General features: G+C 44.2%; 1 protein-coding gene across 1 annotated transcript in view; it reads left to right on the forward strand.

The window, feature by feature from the left end:
• The window catches only part of LOC108792398 (phospholipid-transporting ATPase IC-like), a 113,788-nt gene that overhangs the window by 25,654 nt on the left and 68,868 nt on the right, over positions 1-19,266 (forward strand). Inside the window, 2 exon segments of the mRNA XM_018563166.1 lie at positions 15,395-15,508; positions 18,269-18,367. Of these exon segments, the coding sequence (XP_018418668.1) occupies positions 15,395-15,508; positions 18,269-18,367 (213 nt within the window).

Consider the following 19,266-nt stretch of genomic DNA (forward strand, 5'->3'; position numbering starts at 1 on the left):
TGGGCAGGCGTTTACATGCAACTGCTGTCACCTGATCATTACCTTGAAGTTTCTGGCGCAGGAATCCCTAATGGCACCTAGCCTTACAGATATGAATGGGGCCTTATTATGATTATATTAGTGTCCATAGTACCATATCAGCCATAGTTACATTTTATTTTAAAGTTTGAAATTTTGCAAGTGACCCCCATGGGAGAATAAAAATTGTCAAGCAGCCCCTGAGTGAATTGAGTTTGAGACCCCTGTCCTAGATTGTTTACTTCTCCTGCCTTCTCCAAACTCTTCACCCTGTTGTGAATAACTCTGTTAATTTGGATATAAGGTGTGCCAATCACTGTACTCAATAGTGACTTGAAAAGCACTTTATATAAACTTATATTGAACAAGCTAATGTTCACTGAAGGGGTTTGGAGACTAAGGTGATTTTGTAATAGCAGCTATTTTACTGGTTCTTCAACTCTCAATCATTTTTATTGATTATTTAAGAAATAAGAGTATGATGTCAATGGAATTTGTGTACATTTAACACTAGTGGCCTTAGCCAGTGCAAGTACAAATCACAGCAACCCATAGCAACCAGTCAGATTGCATTTATACAACAGTCACATAAAGATGGATTCTGATTTGTTGTTACAAATTCACTTTGAACTTAGTGCTTTGCTACTAGCACAAGTTTACAGAGTAGGCCTCTTTACAGAGTAGCAGAAAATCTAGCAGAACATGTTTAATAGGCCTGCAGAGAAAAGCATAGACACAACTATGGCCTCGGTATCTCCGCAAATAGAAAAGTGAAAGAAACCATTTGAGGATGGTGAGATAATTGAAGACGCCTTTTTTAAAAGCTGCTGATTAGCTGTTTAATAACTTAAAAAACAAAAACAGAAATAATATCTGTAATAAATTATTTTCAACTTTTTGCTAATATAGTTACAAGAAGAGTCATGTCAGCTGACATAATTTTACCACTAAAAAAAGACTGCGGCTATTCTTCACTTCAGCTTGATGAATCGGTTGATGCGACAGATAATTTACAACTACAGTAGCAATGTTTGTTACAATGATTTCAGAGACTTTGAAGCCAGCGGTTTAAAATGTATGTAACCTTTTAAAATCAAAGTTGGGGACAAGTTTGCATTGTCCCTTATTAAGCCCACTGCATTATCTCTAATGTTGCTAAGAGCTTGAATACTCAGCAAAAACCCAGTGATTCTGTCAGTCCTTGAAAAAAAAAACCTTTCTGCTGATCTGTTCTAGCATGGTCAGTTTGCATTTTGTCTTTCTGCTTCAGAACTACAGATGCCGTGTCAATCAGTAACTTCCGTGCTGGGTGAGGCATTCCACCAGCATGCCCCGCCCCAGCCCGCCGAAGCCCCGCCCCAACCAGCACACCAAGCTATGCGAGGGAGGAGCCTCCCTGTCCCTCACTTGTTCGTCACTGGTAGAGATGGGCAAAACGGTTCATCTGCATGAGCGCTCAACGGTTCGCTCACTGAAAAGATCTGGATCTTTTAAATGGCTCATGGTTCACTAAACCTGTTTTTACTATGGTAGGAGAGGAAATTAAACAGGGGTGTATTTTGAGGTAGGGAACGGGAGTTATTTTAAAAGTAAAACCATTGCTTCCAGATTAAAACAAATGTATTTTTTAATAATAATTTTTTCACAATTTTCACAAAACTGGAAAATTAACCCCCTCCCCCAATTTAGGATTGTATCTCATAAATTTGCACGAGTCGCCCAGCTATCTGTTCTGTAACTAGACGACCGATTGGGTGGGAACTGTGCTGCCAGGGAGCTAGACAGGAAAGGAAAAGTACGGTAAGTTTCCTCCAATTTTCCTGTCAGCTCCATGGCAGCACACGAATGGGAATTAACTAGCCCAAAACACAGGGAGGGTATGCGTGAACATTTTAATCAAACACCCATAGCAGAAGAAATAACCGAACGGCCAAAACCGACAGTAGTCAAGGCCGCCGGATCCACACAATAATGATTCATAAATGTGTGACGAGACGACCAAGGACACTCTACTTGCTTCTGCCCATGATGTGGAGAGACTCCTCATGGAATGTGCCGAGACCGCAGAAGGCACCGGTAGGTGTCTAGCTCCGTAAGCCAAAGTGATAATCTTCAGCACCCATGAAGCAATGAGTCTACTGGATGCTTTAGCTCCCTTTCTTGCTCCCGCTGGTACCACAAAAAGATGGTCCGTAGATCGAAGCCCTGCGGTGGCCGAGATATACTCCTGTAGTGTTCTTGCGACATCCAAACACCACATGCAAGGATTATCAGTGGACTGAAAAGTAGGAAGAACAATTTCCTGCCGCATATGGAAATCGGTTACTGCTTTGGGTACGGACCCCAGCATAGGAACTAGGACCACTCTAGGACCACTCTATCTGCCAGGAAGGTCGTAAAGGGTTCTTTAAACCCCAAAGCGGCCAGCTCCGAAACCCTCCGAGCAGAGGTGATGGCAACCAAGAAGGCAGTTTTCAACCACAGGGACAGCGTATCTCCAAAACCGTCTGAGGCCAGAAAGTCGAGAACCAGAGGAAGGTCCCATTTAGGGAACTGTTGTGCCCTGGCCGGTCTCACCCGTAAGGCCGCCTTAAAAAACTGAGCCACCAGGGCATTGGAAGCAAGTTGGAGTCCAGTAAAGGCCGACAATGCCAAAATCTGGCCCTTGAGAGTGCTTACGCTCAACCCCATGTCCAACCCCTGTTGCAGATAGTCCAGCACATTTACGACCTGCGGAATCAAAGGCATAAAATTACGGGCCAGTGCAAATTCCTGGAACTTCTGCCACACTCTATTGTAAGTACTGTTCGTACTGGTTTTCCTTGAGAGCAGGTGGGTATCAACGACCCTGTCCGAGCAACCTAGCGTGACCAGTCTCTGCCTCTCAACAAACATCCATGCCGTCAGGCAGAGCTTCATTGGTGCCAGATGCAGAAACTGCCCGAGACAGAAGGTTCGGCAACAGTGGCAGGGGCTGTGGGTGCCGTATATTCAGCCGGCGAAGGAGAGGATACCAAGGCCTCTTGTGCCAGTTCGGAATGACTGCAAGGACTGTCACATCTTCTCTGCAGAAACTGAAGAATCAAAGGAACCGTTGGAAAGGCATATGTCTTCTGGAAGTCCACTCGGTCGTAAGGGCGTCCGTTGCCAGCGCTTGCTGACAAGAGAACCTCGAAAAGAATCTGGGAACATTGGCGTTGATTCGGGATGCAAACAGATCCACTTCTGTAATGAAGCTCCAGTCCACAAAACCCCAAAATACCTCGTCCAACAGGCACCACTCGTTGTTGTCCACCGTAACCCGAGACAGATAATCCGCCTGGAGATTGAGGACCCAGGAACATACACAGCTGAGATGTGAAGGAGATTGATCCGGGCCCACGTCAGAATAGGAGAGACTTCCATCATTAAGGAGCGGCTTCGCTTCCCACCCTGCCTCCTGACATAAGCCACTGTGGAGGTGTTGTCCACTTTCAAGAGGACAGACCTTGCGAGGACTTGCTGCCTGAAGGCTAATAGTGCTTGAAAAATCGCTCTCAACTCCAGCACATTGGAGACAACCCCTCTTTCTTGAAAACTCCCATCTCTCCTGGGCTAACTGACCCACACATGTTGCCCCCCAACCCAGTTCGCTGGCATCGGTGGAAATGATCGTCCACGAAGTAGGGTGGAGAGACTGACTGCCCCTCATCTGGGATGTGACCCGAATTAACTGGTCGAAGGACTCTGTCCTCCCCCGGTTCCAAGAACCTGGTCTGGAAAAGACGGGAACTCCACTGGGCCCACTTGACCATGGGAATCGTGGATACCATAGTGCCCACTATCCGAAGACACTGAAATTCCGGAAGGTGATTGTAAGTGAGTGCCATCGATAGGCGTTGTTTGATAATGGGAATCTTCTCCGGAGAAAGAGAGACATTACCACGTACCGTATCCAGCCTTGCTCCTAGGTACACAAGATCCTGCCTAGGTGATAGATGGCTCTTCTCCAGGTTGGTGACCCAACCGAACCGTTCCAGAGTTGAGACCACCAGTGTTTGATGTATGAGCAACGACTCTTGGCTCTGATGTAACAGTAGAATGTCGTCCAGGTAATGGAAGATACGAACCCCTTGTTTCCGAAGCAATGCCACCACCGCCAGCAGGACTTTAGAAAACATTCCCGGCGATGTCGTGAGCCCGAAGGGAAGACATAGGAACTGAAAGTGAAGACCGCCTATGGCAAACCGGCGGAACCATTGGTAAGAATACTGAATGGGAACCTGAAAATAGGCGTTTTTCAAATCTATGGAGAGCATCCAATCTTCAGAGGGTACCATCTTCAAGATGGTTTGTAATGACTCCATTTTGAAATGGTCCTTGACAATGAACTTGTTCAGGAAAGTCAGGTCGATCACCGGCTTCCAGGCCCCGGTACGTTTCTGTACAAGGAAAAGAGGAGAGTAAACGCCTCCAAAGCGTCCCACACGTGGGACGGGGAATATCACCCCCTGAACAAAGGCCAGGAGGACTGACCTCCAAACAGGATCCAAAGGAAGTGGTGTGAGATCTTGTCCGCCCAGATTTTCCCAAACTTGGCCAACCTTGCGCCCACTTGGAAAACCCCGGCGGGCAAGCCTTCAAAAGAACTTCTGAGGCCCTTATAAGCCCAGGCATCCTTCCCTCTGTTAAACGAGTCCTTCCTGAACATAAGCCTCCGATCCTGAGGAATGAAGCCAGACTTCCCGCCAGTGGCTTTGGCTATCGCGGTGTCCAGCTTATTGCCAAACAAGGTCTGACCCTCAAATGGTATCTTACACCACCCCTCTTTAGAGGTGGGATCAGCCACCAATGGTCTGAGCCACAAGGCTCTTCTGCCCGTAACTGCGGACAACATAACTCTGGCTAAGGACCAGATAAAATCAACCGAAGCTTCGGCAAAGAAGTTGGAAGACAACCTGATGTTCCGCAGCAGAGACAAGATTTCGGACTTATAGAGATCCTCTGATACAGCGGTCTCTGCACTGTGAACCCAAGCCTCCAGGGCCTTTGAGGTTGCCGCAATAGCAACAGCGGGCTTACAGGCACCCCCGGCCATAAGGTAGATCTTTTAGATCCAGGTCCGCCCTCCGATCCAGCACATCTTTAAACGTGACGGCATCGTCCAGAGGTAGCTTAACATGCCTCGCTAGCCGCATGAGGGCTGCGTCCACGACAGGGGACTCTTCCAAGTGCTTAAACACCTCTTTTTTAAAGGGATATAACTTGGAGAACCTATTGCGAAAGGAAGCCTTCCTCTCCACTTGACCCCACTCTTCCTGGATAATATCCTTGATTTCATCCATGAAGGGGAATGACAACACTTCCTTCCTAACATGCTTGAAATACCGCCTCTTCTTCTCAGGCTGTTCCACAGCCTCTTCCCAAAGAAGAGCCTGCCGAACGGCTTTAACAAAGGGCTGGACTCGAGTAAAATCAAACCCTTCGAAATGGTCATCCTCCTCCTCAGAAGAGGAAGAATCAGAATGGGGAACAGAGGAATCATGGCCCTTACTGGCGCCAACAGTTCCAGACGGCCCTCAAGGTGTCCTGAAATACCGACTTCATCATGGACATTACCTGTGAGGTGTCCGCATCTTTAGTGGCATCCATAAAGCACGACTGGCAAGCAGTCTTCCCTTGCAAGGCCCTATTAGGGCACGCCCAGCACCCCTCAGGGTGGGGTTGTGGATGGTGAGACGGCCCTGGCTGTGCAGAGGGAATCCGCTGATTTACAGACGGAGACCTATTTCTAAATCTCCTCTCATATCAGTGTGAACGCTTAGCTGTAGGGGAAGGTGACCTCCCCCGACTGGAGATAGATGATTGACCACGCTCACGGCCCTACCGAGACCCGGACCTAGAGTTGAAAAGAAGGAAAGATAGGAAAACATATGCTAACCTTAGCCTGCGATCCATGTAAAGAAGCAGGTGCCCACCTTCTGTGTGACTGGCGATATTTTGCTGGGGAAGACTTGTCCAGAGGCATGCTGTAAAAAAGACCACTTATCAAAAATACCACCAGGCTAACAAAAACAGAATTTTTATTGCCTAAGCAGCTACCCACCTGAAGGCAGGGATAGCACAGAGTCAGCTGACTGGTAGTAGAGAACAGCTTCCAAACACATCCAGCCACATTGAGAGCACCCAGCAGACTAAATACCTGCTGACAGGTGCCCTCCGCCCCTAGGCTACGCCCATATCGTGGCAGTGACCCGTGGAACGCACCTGCGTCCCCCATCCTGCAGGACCCCGACTCCGTGCGTTCCACCAGCAGCCGGCCGGACCTCACCGCTTCCAAATTTATGAGATACAATCCTGATTAGGGGGAGGGGTTAACCCATTTGTGTGCTGCCATGGAGCTGACAGGAAATATGATTTACTAGAAAAAATACACATGTTTAAATCCCTTAGGTAGGCTACACAGCCTACACTACAAAAATAAGTTTCACATCAAATGAAAGTAACAATTGCTAAAAGTTTAAATGAAAAATGTGTTATTACAATATCACAGTCTCAGTGAAAATTATCATTGTTTATAAAAATCATAGTATCGCATAACATGACAATTGAAAATATCAATTTCAAATAAAATGCAAATTATCCCTAGTGAAGAAGTACAGTTTCAGATTAAATGCAAATCATTATTTTTATAAAATGTAATCTAACATACAATGAAAATATTGTTTATGAGAAAATACTCAATGTGTATTATATAATTCACAATACCAAACAAAATGCTGGGTATCCTTTCTCAAAGAAATTAGAGTTTCAAACTAAATGTAAGTTATTATTAACAAACAATATTTTCTTAATTTTGTCATTTGTTAGCCTGCTCCTTTTTTCTGTACATATTTGCCCTGCCTTAGAAAATATCCTTTTACAAGGTACACTGGTAGCTGGTATGCAAAGTCTTTTTACAACAACTGAATATAAATTTGGATAAGTAAATTTCCTAATTTCCCACCAATTAAGTGGATCACTGGTGCGAGGACAAATGTGGTTCCTTGATATATTTGTCTATCTCTACTGTTGCCTCAGATGTATGGTCCTGTTTTGCTTGCAAGTGATTCAAAGAAGCATCAAATTCTCCGCCTACTGAATGAGGAGATGAACTTTGAGTTTGTGATACTGGCTGATGATTTGATTCTTTTAATTTTTTTGTACAGAAAACCTAACCTTCCCAACGAGCGCTTGATAGGCCAATCTGTATTTTGCTTCACCCCTGAATCCTTGTTTTTTAAACCTTGGATCCAGAATAATGCATTGAGATATAATTTCATTTGACTCTCTATTGCCAAACCTCTTCGACAAGCCCTCCATGAGTTGCTTACCTAATTTAGAAACGCTATCAGGAAGATCGGGGTTGTTTTCTAGGTATTGCATGACCTTTCTTGACATTATTCTTGACAAAAATTGAAGTTTTTGATAAAGAAACATTAGTTTTGGAAGATACTTCTTTAGTTACATCATTAAAGACAGCTTGACACTATGGCTTCCCATTCATGTGCTTCAAAAATAAAATGTTCTTTTGAGCCTAACAATGCCAGTGTTGACACTATCGGTTCTTTGGTTTTCACCAATCTTTCTAACATGTCGTAGGTGGAATTCCACCTTGTTGACACATCCTGTTTAAGCTTTAAGTGGTCTTTGCTCAGTGAAGTTTGTATCTCATGGAGTTTAGCTAAAGCAGAGCTACTTTGTTTAAAATATTGAACAAGACCTTTTGCCTTGTCTACAAGTTCATTAATGGATGATATAGCCTCCTTTACAATCAAATTTAAACTATGTGCAAAACATGCTATGTGTCTTAGATTTAAGTCAGCCACAGCTGCTTTCATGTTGGCGGCATTATCAGTCACACCTGCGCAATTTTTAAAGCGTATGGAAAAAATTTCCAGAACTTCATTAATCCAGGAAGATATATTAGCACTTGTGTGCCGTTCAGAAAATTATGAACATTCAATTAAACATGATCTCATTTGAGTGGCCTTGTCAATATAATGAGCTGTAAGAGCATAAAAACTGATATTATTAAGGTTTGTCCAACCAACGCAAGTTATACAAATTGATTGAGCATAAGATAGCTCTGCTTTAACTTTAACTAAAATCTCATTATAAACAGAAGGTAATAAGCTATTCGTAAGTGTTTTACGGCTTGGAAGGTTGTAATTGTTGTTTAAGAGATGTACAAATTTCTTAAATTCTTCATCGTCAACAATGCAGAAAGGATGATATTCCTTGCAAATCATTTTTAAAAATTGAATATTGTGAGCTGGGGAATAGGTAGAGGGTGCAATTCCTCCCTAGGGTAAGCACTATTGAAAGGTTTAGAGACCAGACCAGTGACCTGTCTTCAAACAGTGGTACATTTATTGGTGCAACACACAGGCTATATACAGTGTTGTACAGTGCTCAAATAAAGTAAACACTGCAAAAACAAAATCCTAGCCGTGTCCCGGCACTAACTAAACATACGATAGTCCTGACTACCAACCTGTACAAACCTATTGTTTGTCAGGCTTCAGCAAAACACCATGACCAACCTTGTGCTCCAGCAGATTGAGATTGTCTGCTCCCCAGGCTCCAGAGCAGACTGTTTGCCTCACCTGCACTAAATTGCCACAGAGGCAAAGTGTAAAACCTGGGGCTTACCAGAGGTTCCGGAAGGTGTAAGAGAGGAATCTGGGTGACACATAAACCCCAGACAGGACCTCTCCTTACTCTCTACATGATGAACTGCTACATACCCTCCCCCTTGTTTCAACCCCCCAGTTATAACACTGACAGCTACACAAGCTTAGACTCTGGACAGGGCATCTACATTGGCCTTTTTTATACCCAGTCGATGCTTCACAGTGAAGCTGTAGTCCTGCAAGGCCAGAAACCAACGTTTCACACGTCTATTTGTCTCCTTTTTCAGTGCCATCCATTTGAGGGGAGCATGGTCAGTTACTAGGTCAAAATGGCGCCCTAATAAATAATATCTTAATGCGTCCAATGCCCATTTGACAGCCAAACCCTCCTTCTCAATCACTGCATATTTCTGTTCGTGATCGTTTAGTTTTCTGCTTAAGTACACTGCAGGGTGTTCTTCACCATTATGTACCTGTGACAAAACTGCACCTAGACCAACATCAGATGCATCAGTTTGGACTACAAAGTCCTTGAAAAAATCAGGGGAGTAGAGGTTCGGCTGTGCACAAAAAGAGCCCTCTTCAGGATCTGGAAAGATTCCTCTGCTTCTGGGGACCATTTGACCATCACCGAATTCTTCCCTTTGGTAAGGTCTGTCAATGGAGCTGCAAGAGTTGCAAAGTTTGGACTAAACCTCCTGCAGTAGCGCGTTATCCCCAGGAAAGCTCTGACTTGTTTTTTGCTGGTGGGACGTGGCCACTTAGCAAGGAACTTGCTCTCAACCGTGGGGACTAATACCAGCACACTGTCGCCAGGTGAGAAAATGCGGACTTTAGCATTCCTGTTATATATTCCCTGCTGAGTTGCCTGCGATCGAGCTAAATGCTCTTTTACAATTGGCATTACCACTGTAATTCTGTCCTGCATCTGTGAAATATGCTCAATAATGCTTTTGTGGGGTGTCTTCTCCCCCTCCCAGGTCTCTTTGGCTATGTCCAGCAGTCCCCCAGGGTGTCTACCATAGAGCAATTCAAACGGAGAGTACCCTGTAGAGGACTGAGGAACCTCTCTGATGGCAAACATCAGGTATGGAAGAAAATAGTCCCAGTTTTTCCAAATCTTGTCAACAACCTTTTTCAGCATGCTCTTTAAGGTTTTATTAAATTGCTCTACTAAGCCATCAGTCTGAGGATGATATACAGAGGTTTGCAAATGCGTCACCTTAAACAACTTGCACAATTCTTTTGTCACTCGTGACATAAATGGGGTGCCTTGGTCCGTCAGAAGGTCCTTAGGGACCCTGACCCGTCTAAACACCTGTAGCAATTCTTTAGCTATATTCTTGGCTGATGTATGGCGTAGGGGAATTGCTGCAGGGTAACGGGTAGCATAATCCACAATGACCAGCATATACTGATGCCCTCGGGCAAACTTCGGAAGTGGGCCCACAAGGTCCATAGCAATTCTCTCAAAAGGCACTTCGAATATTGGCAAGGGTACTAAGGGACTACGAAAATGAGGTAGGGGTGCAGACGGCGGTCTATCCTCATTGGCTATAGGGCCTTCATCAGGAATCCTCTGAATATAACTTCTCCGCAGCACCCATGTATTCTGATTCAATCTCTGGTTTAGAAACTGTGGCACAGTCTGGGTGTTCCCAGAGACCCCAAAATTCAGGAAAGTCTCTCCCAATAATTACATCATGCACCAGAACGAGGCACAACCCCAACCAAGTGCATCAGATTACCCCGTGCGGTTCCAACTTCACAGTTGCTATAGGATACTCCCGAGTATCAACATGCGCACACACTATAGCAACCTTTTTAGCCTGGAAGTTCACAGGGCCTATCAATTCAGCCTTATCAGAGGTACTAAACTTCCGGAGTCCAGCAAAGCAGTAACATGCTTATCATTTACAGTTATTGCACACATGTGTTTTCCCTTCACTGGCACTGCGGTGCATGACATAATGGCAAACAAAGACTGCCGTCTTTCCTTGAAAGACAAGTCACACTGCATAGGCTCATCAGTCAATGGACAGATCGCAGCTACATGTCCAGGTTCCTGGCAACGAAAACATCTAACATTCCTCAGGCTAGGTCTGCTGACTGGCACTGGTTTTCCTGCTTTGGAATGCCAACCTCCCAACTTTAAAATCAGCATTTTTCCCCCTGCTTCCTTGCCACACTCACCACCAGGCACGTATTCCCCACAAGGCCACCGTGGCCCGGCCTCGGGGCGGCAGCGGTGTCCTTGTGGGGAAGTTCCGGCCGTTGAGCGGTAAGTTGCCCTCTCTACATTTAGTCCTGCTTTGCACAAGCAGAACTAAATGTAGAGTGAGGCAGCCGACTGTTCGTTTACATGTAAACTCAGCGATGTTGCCGAGATCACATGTAAACAGTCTGCAGCCGGCCGATCCGTCCTCCCCTCCCCCCTGCACTTACCTCTCTCCTCTTGTTCAGTCCTCTGGGCTCTGCCGCAGAGTCCGTCTCCTCACTGCAGTACTCCTGCATTGGAGGTGACAGGGTCAATAAAGAGAACCTGTCACCTCCAATTGCTATCACACAGGGGTGTTTTCTTCTGTGTGATAGCAATAAAGTGAGGTGGAAAAAAAATTTTCATTGATAAATTAAAAAAAAAATGAAATAAATAATAATAAGGGTGATTAAAAAAATAAAAAATAATAAGAAACAAATTATTAAAAAATAACAAAATAACAAAAAACGGGGGGGCGGGGGTGCGTATCATGGAACCTCGCCTTGGGGCGGCAGGGAGAGTAAATCCGGCCCTGCTCACCACCCACTTCCCCTGGAACAGTCTTACCGGTTGTCGAGGGAGACTGTGGTTTTGGACGGAAAGTCCATGGGCTTACAGGGGAGGCCTTCAAGGCCTATGCCGCAAAGTATCTCTCAACATTCTCCACAAGCTGATCGACTGACTTAGGATCCCCTTGGGTTACCCACTTTTGCAAGATGATAGGTAAGGATCTTAGGAAGCAATCCATGACTACCCGCTCAACGATCTGCGGCCCCGATAGGGACTCTGGTTGCAGCCATTTTCGGACGAGAGGTCAAACATCTGTGACCGTGGCGACTTCACAGCTTGGTAGGACCAGTTGTTAACACGCTGTGCTCGCACCGCCAAAGTAACACCTAGCCATGCTAGTATCTCCCGCTTGACCTTGTCATAATCCATGGCATCCGCAGACTCCAAATCATAATATGCTTTCTGTGATTCGCCAGTTAGCAAGGGCACCACCAGTCCTGCCCACCGTGTCTTAGGCCAAGCTTCCCTCTCAGCGGTTCTTTCAAATGTTAACAGTAAGGCCTCTGGATCATCCTCTGCTGTCATCTTGGAAAGGAAGTGACTAACATGGATGGGTGAGGAGTTGTCAGAAGAATCTGCAGCTCTGTGCCAGCATCTGTACTACCTTTGTCAGAGTCTTCCGAACTTCTTCAGCAGCAACTGCTAGCTTTTCAAAAAACATTTGTTTCTGTTCCTGTACAGCACTGATCTGCTGCGTCTGTGTGTGCAACACCTGAGTCTGCTGCTGCAGAGCATTTAACATGTCCTGCTGTGTAGCATTAGCCTGTTGCTGTGCTGCATTAGCCAACACCAACTGTTTTATAACTTCATCCATTTTCTGTCACTTCAGGTACTGGCCCTTTAAATAGCAGGTTCTTGCTATAACTTGCCATAACTTGCCCAAAGTTCTCCACCATATCTGAGCTGGGGAATAGATAGCGGGTGCAATTGCTCCCTGGGGTGAGCACTCTTGAAAGGTTTAGAGACCAGACCAGTGACCTGTTTTCAAACAGTGGTACATTTATTGGTGCAACACACAGGCTATATACAGTGTTGTACAGTGCTCAAATAAAGTTAACACTTCAAAAACAAAATCCTAGCCGTGTCCCGACACTAAAAAAACATACGATAGTCCTGACAACCAACCTGTACAAACCTATTGTTTGTCAGGCTTCAGCAAAACACCATGACCAACCTTGTGCTCCAGCAGATTGAGACTGCCTGCTCCCCAGGCTCCAGAGCTCTGTCTGTTTGCCTCACCTGCACTGAATTGCCACTGAGGCAAAGTGTAAAACCTGGGGCTTACCAAAGGTTTCGGAAGGTGTGAGAGAGGAATCTGGATGACACATAAACCCCGGAAAGGACCTCTCCTTGCTCTCTACATGATGACCTGCTACAATATCAATAGATCTCTTTTTAGATATTGGTATCGGACGAATAACATCTACAAACTGCTCATAGGTGATTGAAACTGAGGGGTGGTTGCAGGTGAGACTGGAGATTAAAGACTGTTGCTCGCCGTAGAGACAGGCGAACAATCTGAAGAATTTGGTCGATTTTGTTGGGAGGTCTTGTTTGATGCCGAAGGTTCGTCAACTGAGGGAGAACAAGATTGGTTTCGTTGTTGTTCTCGGCTGACGGACACTGTTGGGTGTTGCGTTTTTAAATGCCTCTTCAAATTTCCTGTTGATCCTGACGACATTGACAGCATCCCTTGGCAATATCACCATTTTGCTTTTCCATCACGTTTTACAAAATGGTACCAAATATCAGACCATATTTTTGAAGACATGTTCAAAGCTGTAAACAAAGGAATACAATCAAATTAATTATCTTATTATTGTAATGCAAATTGGTGTTATTTTTTGTAATCATTAAATTTTGTAGTTACAATTGTTACAAAGTTAGAGAAAAATATTTTGATCTTATATTTATATGACTATAAACATTTATATTTTAGAATGTTAATTATAATATGTTAAAATAATATAATTATTGTATATTAATACGTTATAGTTCAAAACATCCCTGTAGTAAGGGTATCTACACTCATTATTATAATTCACATGAATTTACTTACCTTTAAAACAGCAGCACAATTCATAAGACGGAGAAATGCTGTAGCGTAGGATGAGTGAACCTCTGAACAATATGCGCTTTTATACACATCGCTTCAGAGCGGATCTCATTCTAGTATAATCGAGAAGGCGCGAGGAGCGGAAGAATTATATCATTCCTGATACATCGAGAACCAGATTCCTCGAGATGCAAAGGAGCGAAAGAACCAAATCATTCCTGACTCTTTTTGGCTCTCGGTTCCTCGCTCGTTGGAGGGATAGACGTCGGAAGGGGAAGTTATCGAGAGCCTTCGAGAGTGTCCGTCATTGTTCGTCCTTGCCCCGAAGATTCCCGATTTTGAAGATCCAATGGACGTTGGAAGTGGGAGTTAACGAGAGGCTTCGAGAATCTCCGTCATCCTTCATCCTTGCTTCGAACATTCCCGATATTTCAAAGAACCGAGAACTGGCACTCATTTTTACTGAGCCACCGCTCATTCAGTCATCTGAGAGGACCGGTCAATAGATCCGGATCGCTCAGGAGCGACCCATCTCTAGTCACTGGTGAGGCATCGAGATTGATGTCCCCAGTGTTTTTTTTTTTTCTTTTTTTTGATTATACAGCTTGGACCAATGGTACTTTGCCATTGGTCCAAATCATCCACAGAGCTCAAGCCTCTAACAGAGTAGAGGCTGTTTGCAGCTCTGGCCTTACTATGTTAGGTTACACAGGCAGTGGGGAAGCCTGCTACTGTGTAACCTAACTTAGCTGTCAAAAGCCGGATGCAGCGCTGCCTGTAATTAACAGGCAGCGCTCCATCCATGACAGGTTACACAGTGTGGAGGCTTTCCCTGCTCTGTAACCTGTTACAAGCCACTCTGAACGGAGAAAAAGCTGTCAGCTTCAGACTTGAAGCTGACAGCTTTTTCCTCCACAATACTAGGTGAGGCTCTGCCTCCCCTGTGTCATGCCCCCTGTGTACAGATAACAGGATTCAGGCAACAGGATTCAGGTATGGCAACAGGATTCAGTTTAGGACGACAATACTGAGGCACTAGCCTCACTGTGAAAAGGGGCTAAATACCCTCCCAGGCCAGCACCAGGTGGAGACTAATTGTCGACAGTTGGGAGGCGCCCACAGGTGAGCACTGGAATTGCAGGTTCCAGCACCACCCAGTGGTGGTCTGGTACCTGACAGGCCCTGGCTGCCTGGAGACACCTGCAGGTGGGCACCGGAATTGCAGGACCAAGTTCCAGTGCCACCTGGAGGTGCTCTGGTCCCTGGCACACTGCTTCCCCGGACTACACGTCCCTGGTGTCAATGCATGGCATGCCTGTAGTTAGATTACTGCTGCCACGCCACCCAGCCTTGCTGCCACGTCCCCCAACCAAACTGCTATAGGCAGGGACTGTCAAGGGTTGTCAATTCTGCAGATTTGATTAGTAATGACCATGGTGCAGACACTGCACAGGAAATAAAGTGTCCGGTGAACAAGAGCATATTCTCTCTAAAGGTTGATCCTTAATAGCTGTTTTTCTACAATGGAGTATATTCCTATAAATATGTAGTGTATGACACAGGTAACTTTGCCATAGTCATCACTTGCTTTCTTCCCCAGAGTCTAATTGAGGCCCAATTTTTACAAACTAAGACGAGATATGCAAATTCAACATATCGTTAACCAAACACGATTACAAATGTAATATATGCTATACATCATTTACAATATATATTTAAATGTTGGGCACAGCTATTTTCCATATGCTGGAATAACAAAAACTGAAACTTTGCCTTTTAAATAGAAAATGAGCAGTATCAAATTTGCCAGCCTCATGTTTCATTTTTTTCCCCACACAGGACAATTCAATTAAAACATCCAAGTACAATCTGCTGAATTTTTTACCTTTGAATCTATATGAGCAGTACCATCAGGCCCATGTAATTTACTTTACATTTGTGATTCTTTTGCAGGTAAGCCCAAAAATGCCATTAGGCCACCTAAAAATACACCTAAAAACTGTCTTGCATTGTTTTTGTAGTACTAATAGTAAGCTTAAAATTGTGACTTGATGGGTTGTGCTCCAACCAACTCACACAAAGTCTGCGACAATCATGTACTCCAAATGTAGTAGAACTAGTCACCCACACACCTAGGTCCAATGCATTAATCTGTCCTTTAATTGACATCAGATACACATGTCATCACAAGTACAAAGCTTTATACTTGTGTTGCCATGTGTATCTGACGTCAATGAAAGGACAGATTGATGCATTGGACGTAGGTGTGCGAGTGACTACTACTTCTACATTTGGATTTATGTAGCGCCATCCGCATGTCATTCAGCACCCTCCATTATATTAATATAGGGTTCCAGTCTGGCAGTGCAATGGGACACAAATAAACCATGTAGTCCAGAGACAAATCACCCCAGAATTTTGAAGCTAGTGCATATTAGGACTCAGTTAAAGATTAAGGTAACAAAAAAAAGAGAAAAAAAACTGATCTGACCCAGTTTTATTTTTTAGAACCATTGGCTGTCAGGAATATGTTTAGGCTTGCCATAGTGTACTTTACATTTTAAAAATACTGTAGATGAAGGATACAGAATAGCATACATGGAGGGGAATTTATTAAAACTGGAACAGACAGACTATGGAGCAACTGTGCATGGCAACCAATCAGCTTCTATCTTTCATTTTCAAACCTTACAGGAGAACTATGGCGAGAGTGTAATGTACTCATGCCCATAGTTAGAGCTGACGTGCGACACTGCAACAGTCACATGTTGGCTCTAAAGATCGAGAGTGATGACTGCAGGGATCCCCTCCCTCCCACTCACTGTTCCTTCAACACTGACTGTAGGGACAGACTGGGAAGGAGGCAGGCACAGCTGGTTCTGGCTATAGAGAGGCAGAGCCAGAGAGGCAGAGCCAGTTGTCAATCAGGTAGCAGGATGGATCCTGACAATATTGTCGGGATCTTTCCGGGCTGCAGCACGGCTTTGCACTGTCAGCATATAGTGAGCGATAGCCCACTATATGTTGAGTTTTGGGCTCACAGGAGGACATTAGTAAATATCCTCCTGTGACCATAAAGGGAACTAATGCCAAAAAAGGTTTGGCCATATTTTTTTTTTTTAACTGAGTAAACTGAAGAGAGAAGCTGATTGATTGCCACGGGCAGCTGCTCCAGATTCTGCCTGCTCCAGTTTTGATAACTTCTAAGGCAGTTGACTGTTTGTGGCGATCCTATGCAAAGTATGGAATATTGTTTGTTTTTTTTAAAATTTTGGATACAGTGGGAAATGGTTAGACCCTCTGTCAAGTTTTTATTGCTGTTTGTGTCCCCTTTGGGAGGATTACTTCTTTACTTGTACTGGTGACCATTCAACTGGGAAACAGAAAGGAAATGCAAAATTTCAGAGTTTTCCCCAAAAGAAGAGGTAAGAGAAAATCTTCGGGTTATGACACCTGTTCTATGAACAACTGTCTAAGGCCCCATTCACATGTAGCGACATACCTTTGCAGCGGCCGGGATAGCGTGACTTTCGGGGCGACGACGTTCCAGCGACGATCTAGCGACGGTAGCGCGACCTTCTCCGTCGGGCTCCATAGAAAAAAATTAAAATCCGCCAAAAAAAGGGTCCGGTAGAAGCGACTTGCGACCGCGACGAGCGACATGGAGCTAAGACAGCTCCATTGACTATCATTAGCCGGCGACTCCTCGCGATATCGCGCGGCAAAAATGCGCGATATCTCGCTACATGTGAACGGGGTCTAATTGTGGAAGTTCCCTTCAAATGGGGAGATTTCTTCTTTCTTACTGTTGTGTCTCCAAGACAGGAAGTAACAGACATCTCCCCAGCAGAATACACACAGGAAAAAAAACCTGATAGAGGTTTTAACCCCTCCTTACTCTATCCAAAACTAAAGTTTTGTCTTTACATATATTTTAAAGCAGACTTTGCAGTAAAAAGCAAAGGTCCTCTTATAATGTCCAGGCCCCCTCCCCCTGTAAAAACTGCCTGCTGATATCTAGTGGTGGTTAGTCACATTCAACTTCACTTGTTATGTAATGTTGAAGACATTTCACAGCCTATCCAAGTTGCTGCCTCAGTTCTAATGAGTGTCAGAAACATACTCTATTATAACATTTATAGCCCCATGGCTAACCCTAATGCTATCACCATGGAATATGTCATGGCAGGCGTTGATTGTCTGATGATAGCATGTCCAAAAAGGTACCTGAAAAAGAGATTTTATACTTGCTTTACCCCTGTCTTCCACATTGCTGACATCACTATCCTTCTAAGAAGATTCCTGGGAAATTCAGAGTAGTCCAAATCTTGTGAGAACTCATTCCAGTGCACAGTCCAGAGCGTCTATGAAAAAATTTGGGCTACTCTGTATCCCCCAGGATTTCGTTGGAAAGAGTGTGATGTCACCCTCCACAAGACATTGCAGGTGGAAAACAAGGGTAAGGCAAGTATATAATCTAACTTTTTTCTTTAAACGTACCTTTAGGACATTTGACCAGGCATTGTATATGGGGAAGGGGGCCTGGACATTGAAAGCAGACTTGAATCTTACTGCGAGGTCCACTTTAATGTCTCATAAATGACAATGTGTATTGAATTCAGCTGCATAGTACCATTCATTTAATTGTATATGGAGATTAATTACAAAACAGATTATTTACTTTTACTTTAACCTTTACATTTTTGTTTACAGTGCATCCCACATATTTCAACCCAGCCAGCATATATCATTGTGATACCGCTCATATGTATTCTGGTAGCAAGAGGTCTGCGAGACATAGCAGATGATATTGTAAGCAAGATATCTCAAATAAAACTTTCTTCCTTCATCTTTATTTTGTGTACTAATGTATAAGACAAAGATTCCTAACAAGTGCCAATTTTTACTTGATAAAAGTGCAAACCCAAACAGGTAAGATGCAGGCCGGGAGCTAAAGTGGAAATGATGCAACAGTTATTCATGTTGAGTTGAATGTTGTTGTTGTTTTTTACTACATGTATGCTATGCCTCTTTGCAATTTGCACTGGTCCACGAGGTCTCACTGCTTGAATTTGCAGGTTCACCTTCTAGTCATCCTGACAATTTGCCTGCCCTCTGATGTTGTATAAATTTATATCATAGAACGTTCGGGGCTTGAACTCCAGCCTCAAACGCTCCCTAGTGTTTGATTTCCTCTTTAACCAGTTGACATCCGCGGTGTTAAACCCCCTTCCCATCCAGGCCATTTTTCAGTATTCAGCGCTGCAGTACTTTGACTGACATTTATTCCGTCATGCAGCGCTGTACTGAAATGAATTTTATACCCTTTTTTGGGGACAGATAGAGCTTTCTTTTGGTGGTATTGATTCACCACTGGGGTTTTCATTTTTTTACTATATTAAGGAAAAATTACCGATTTAAAAAAAAAAAAAAACAGTTTCCCCTATATTAAATGATAAAACATTTATTATTACCCAATTTTTTGGTAAAATATAAAAGACGGGGTCACGTCGGGTAAAAAGACACCAAACATGTCAAGCCTTAAAATTGCGTGCGCGCGCGAAACCTCAAAAAACGATAATACCCAAAATTGGCCATGGGCGACGCTTTAAAAGCTGTTACCGCTCATCAGTTTAGTGTTATCAGTGATTGATGGCCCTAAAATGATTGCTCTCACTGCGACGTTCGCGGCGATATGTAACATGTGTAGC

This window comes from Nanorana parkeri, unplaced genomic scaffold (genome assembly GCF_000935625.1).
Source record: "Nanorana parkeri isolate BGI_ZX_2015 unplaced genomic scaffold, ASM93562v1 scaffold637, whole genome shotgun sequence".
NCBI classification, from domain to species: Eukaryota; Metazoa; Chordata; class Amphibia; order Anura; family Dicroglossidae; genus Nanorana; species Nanorana parkeri.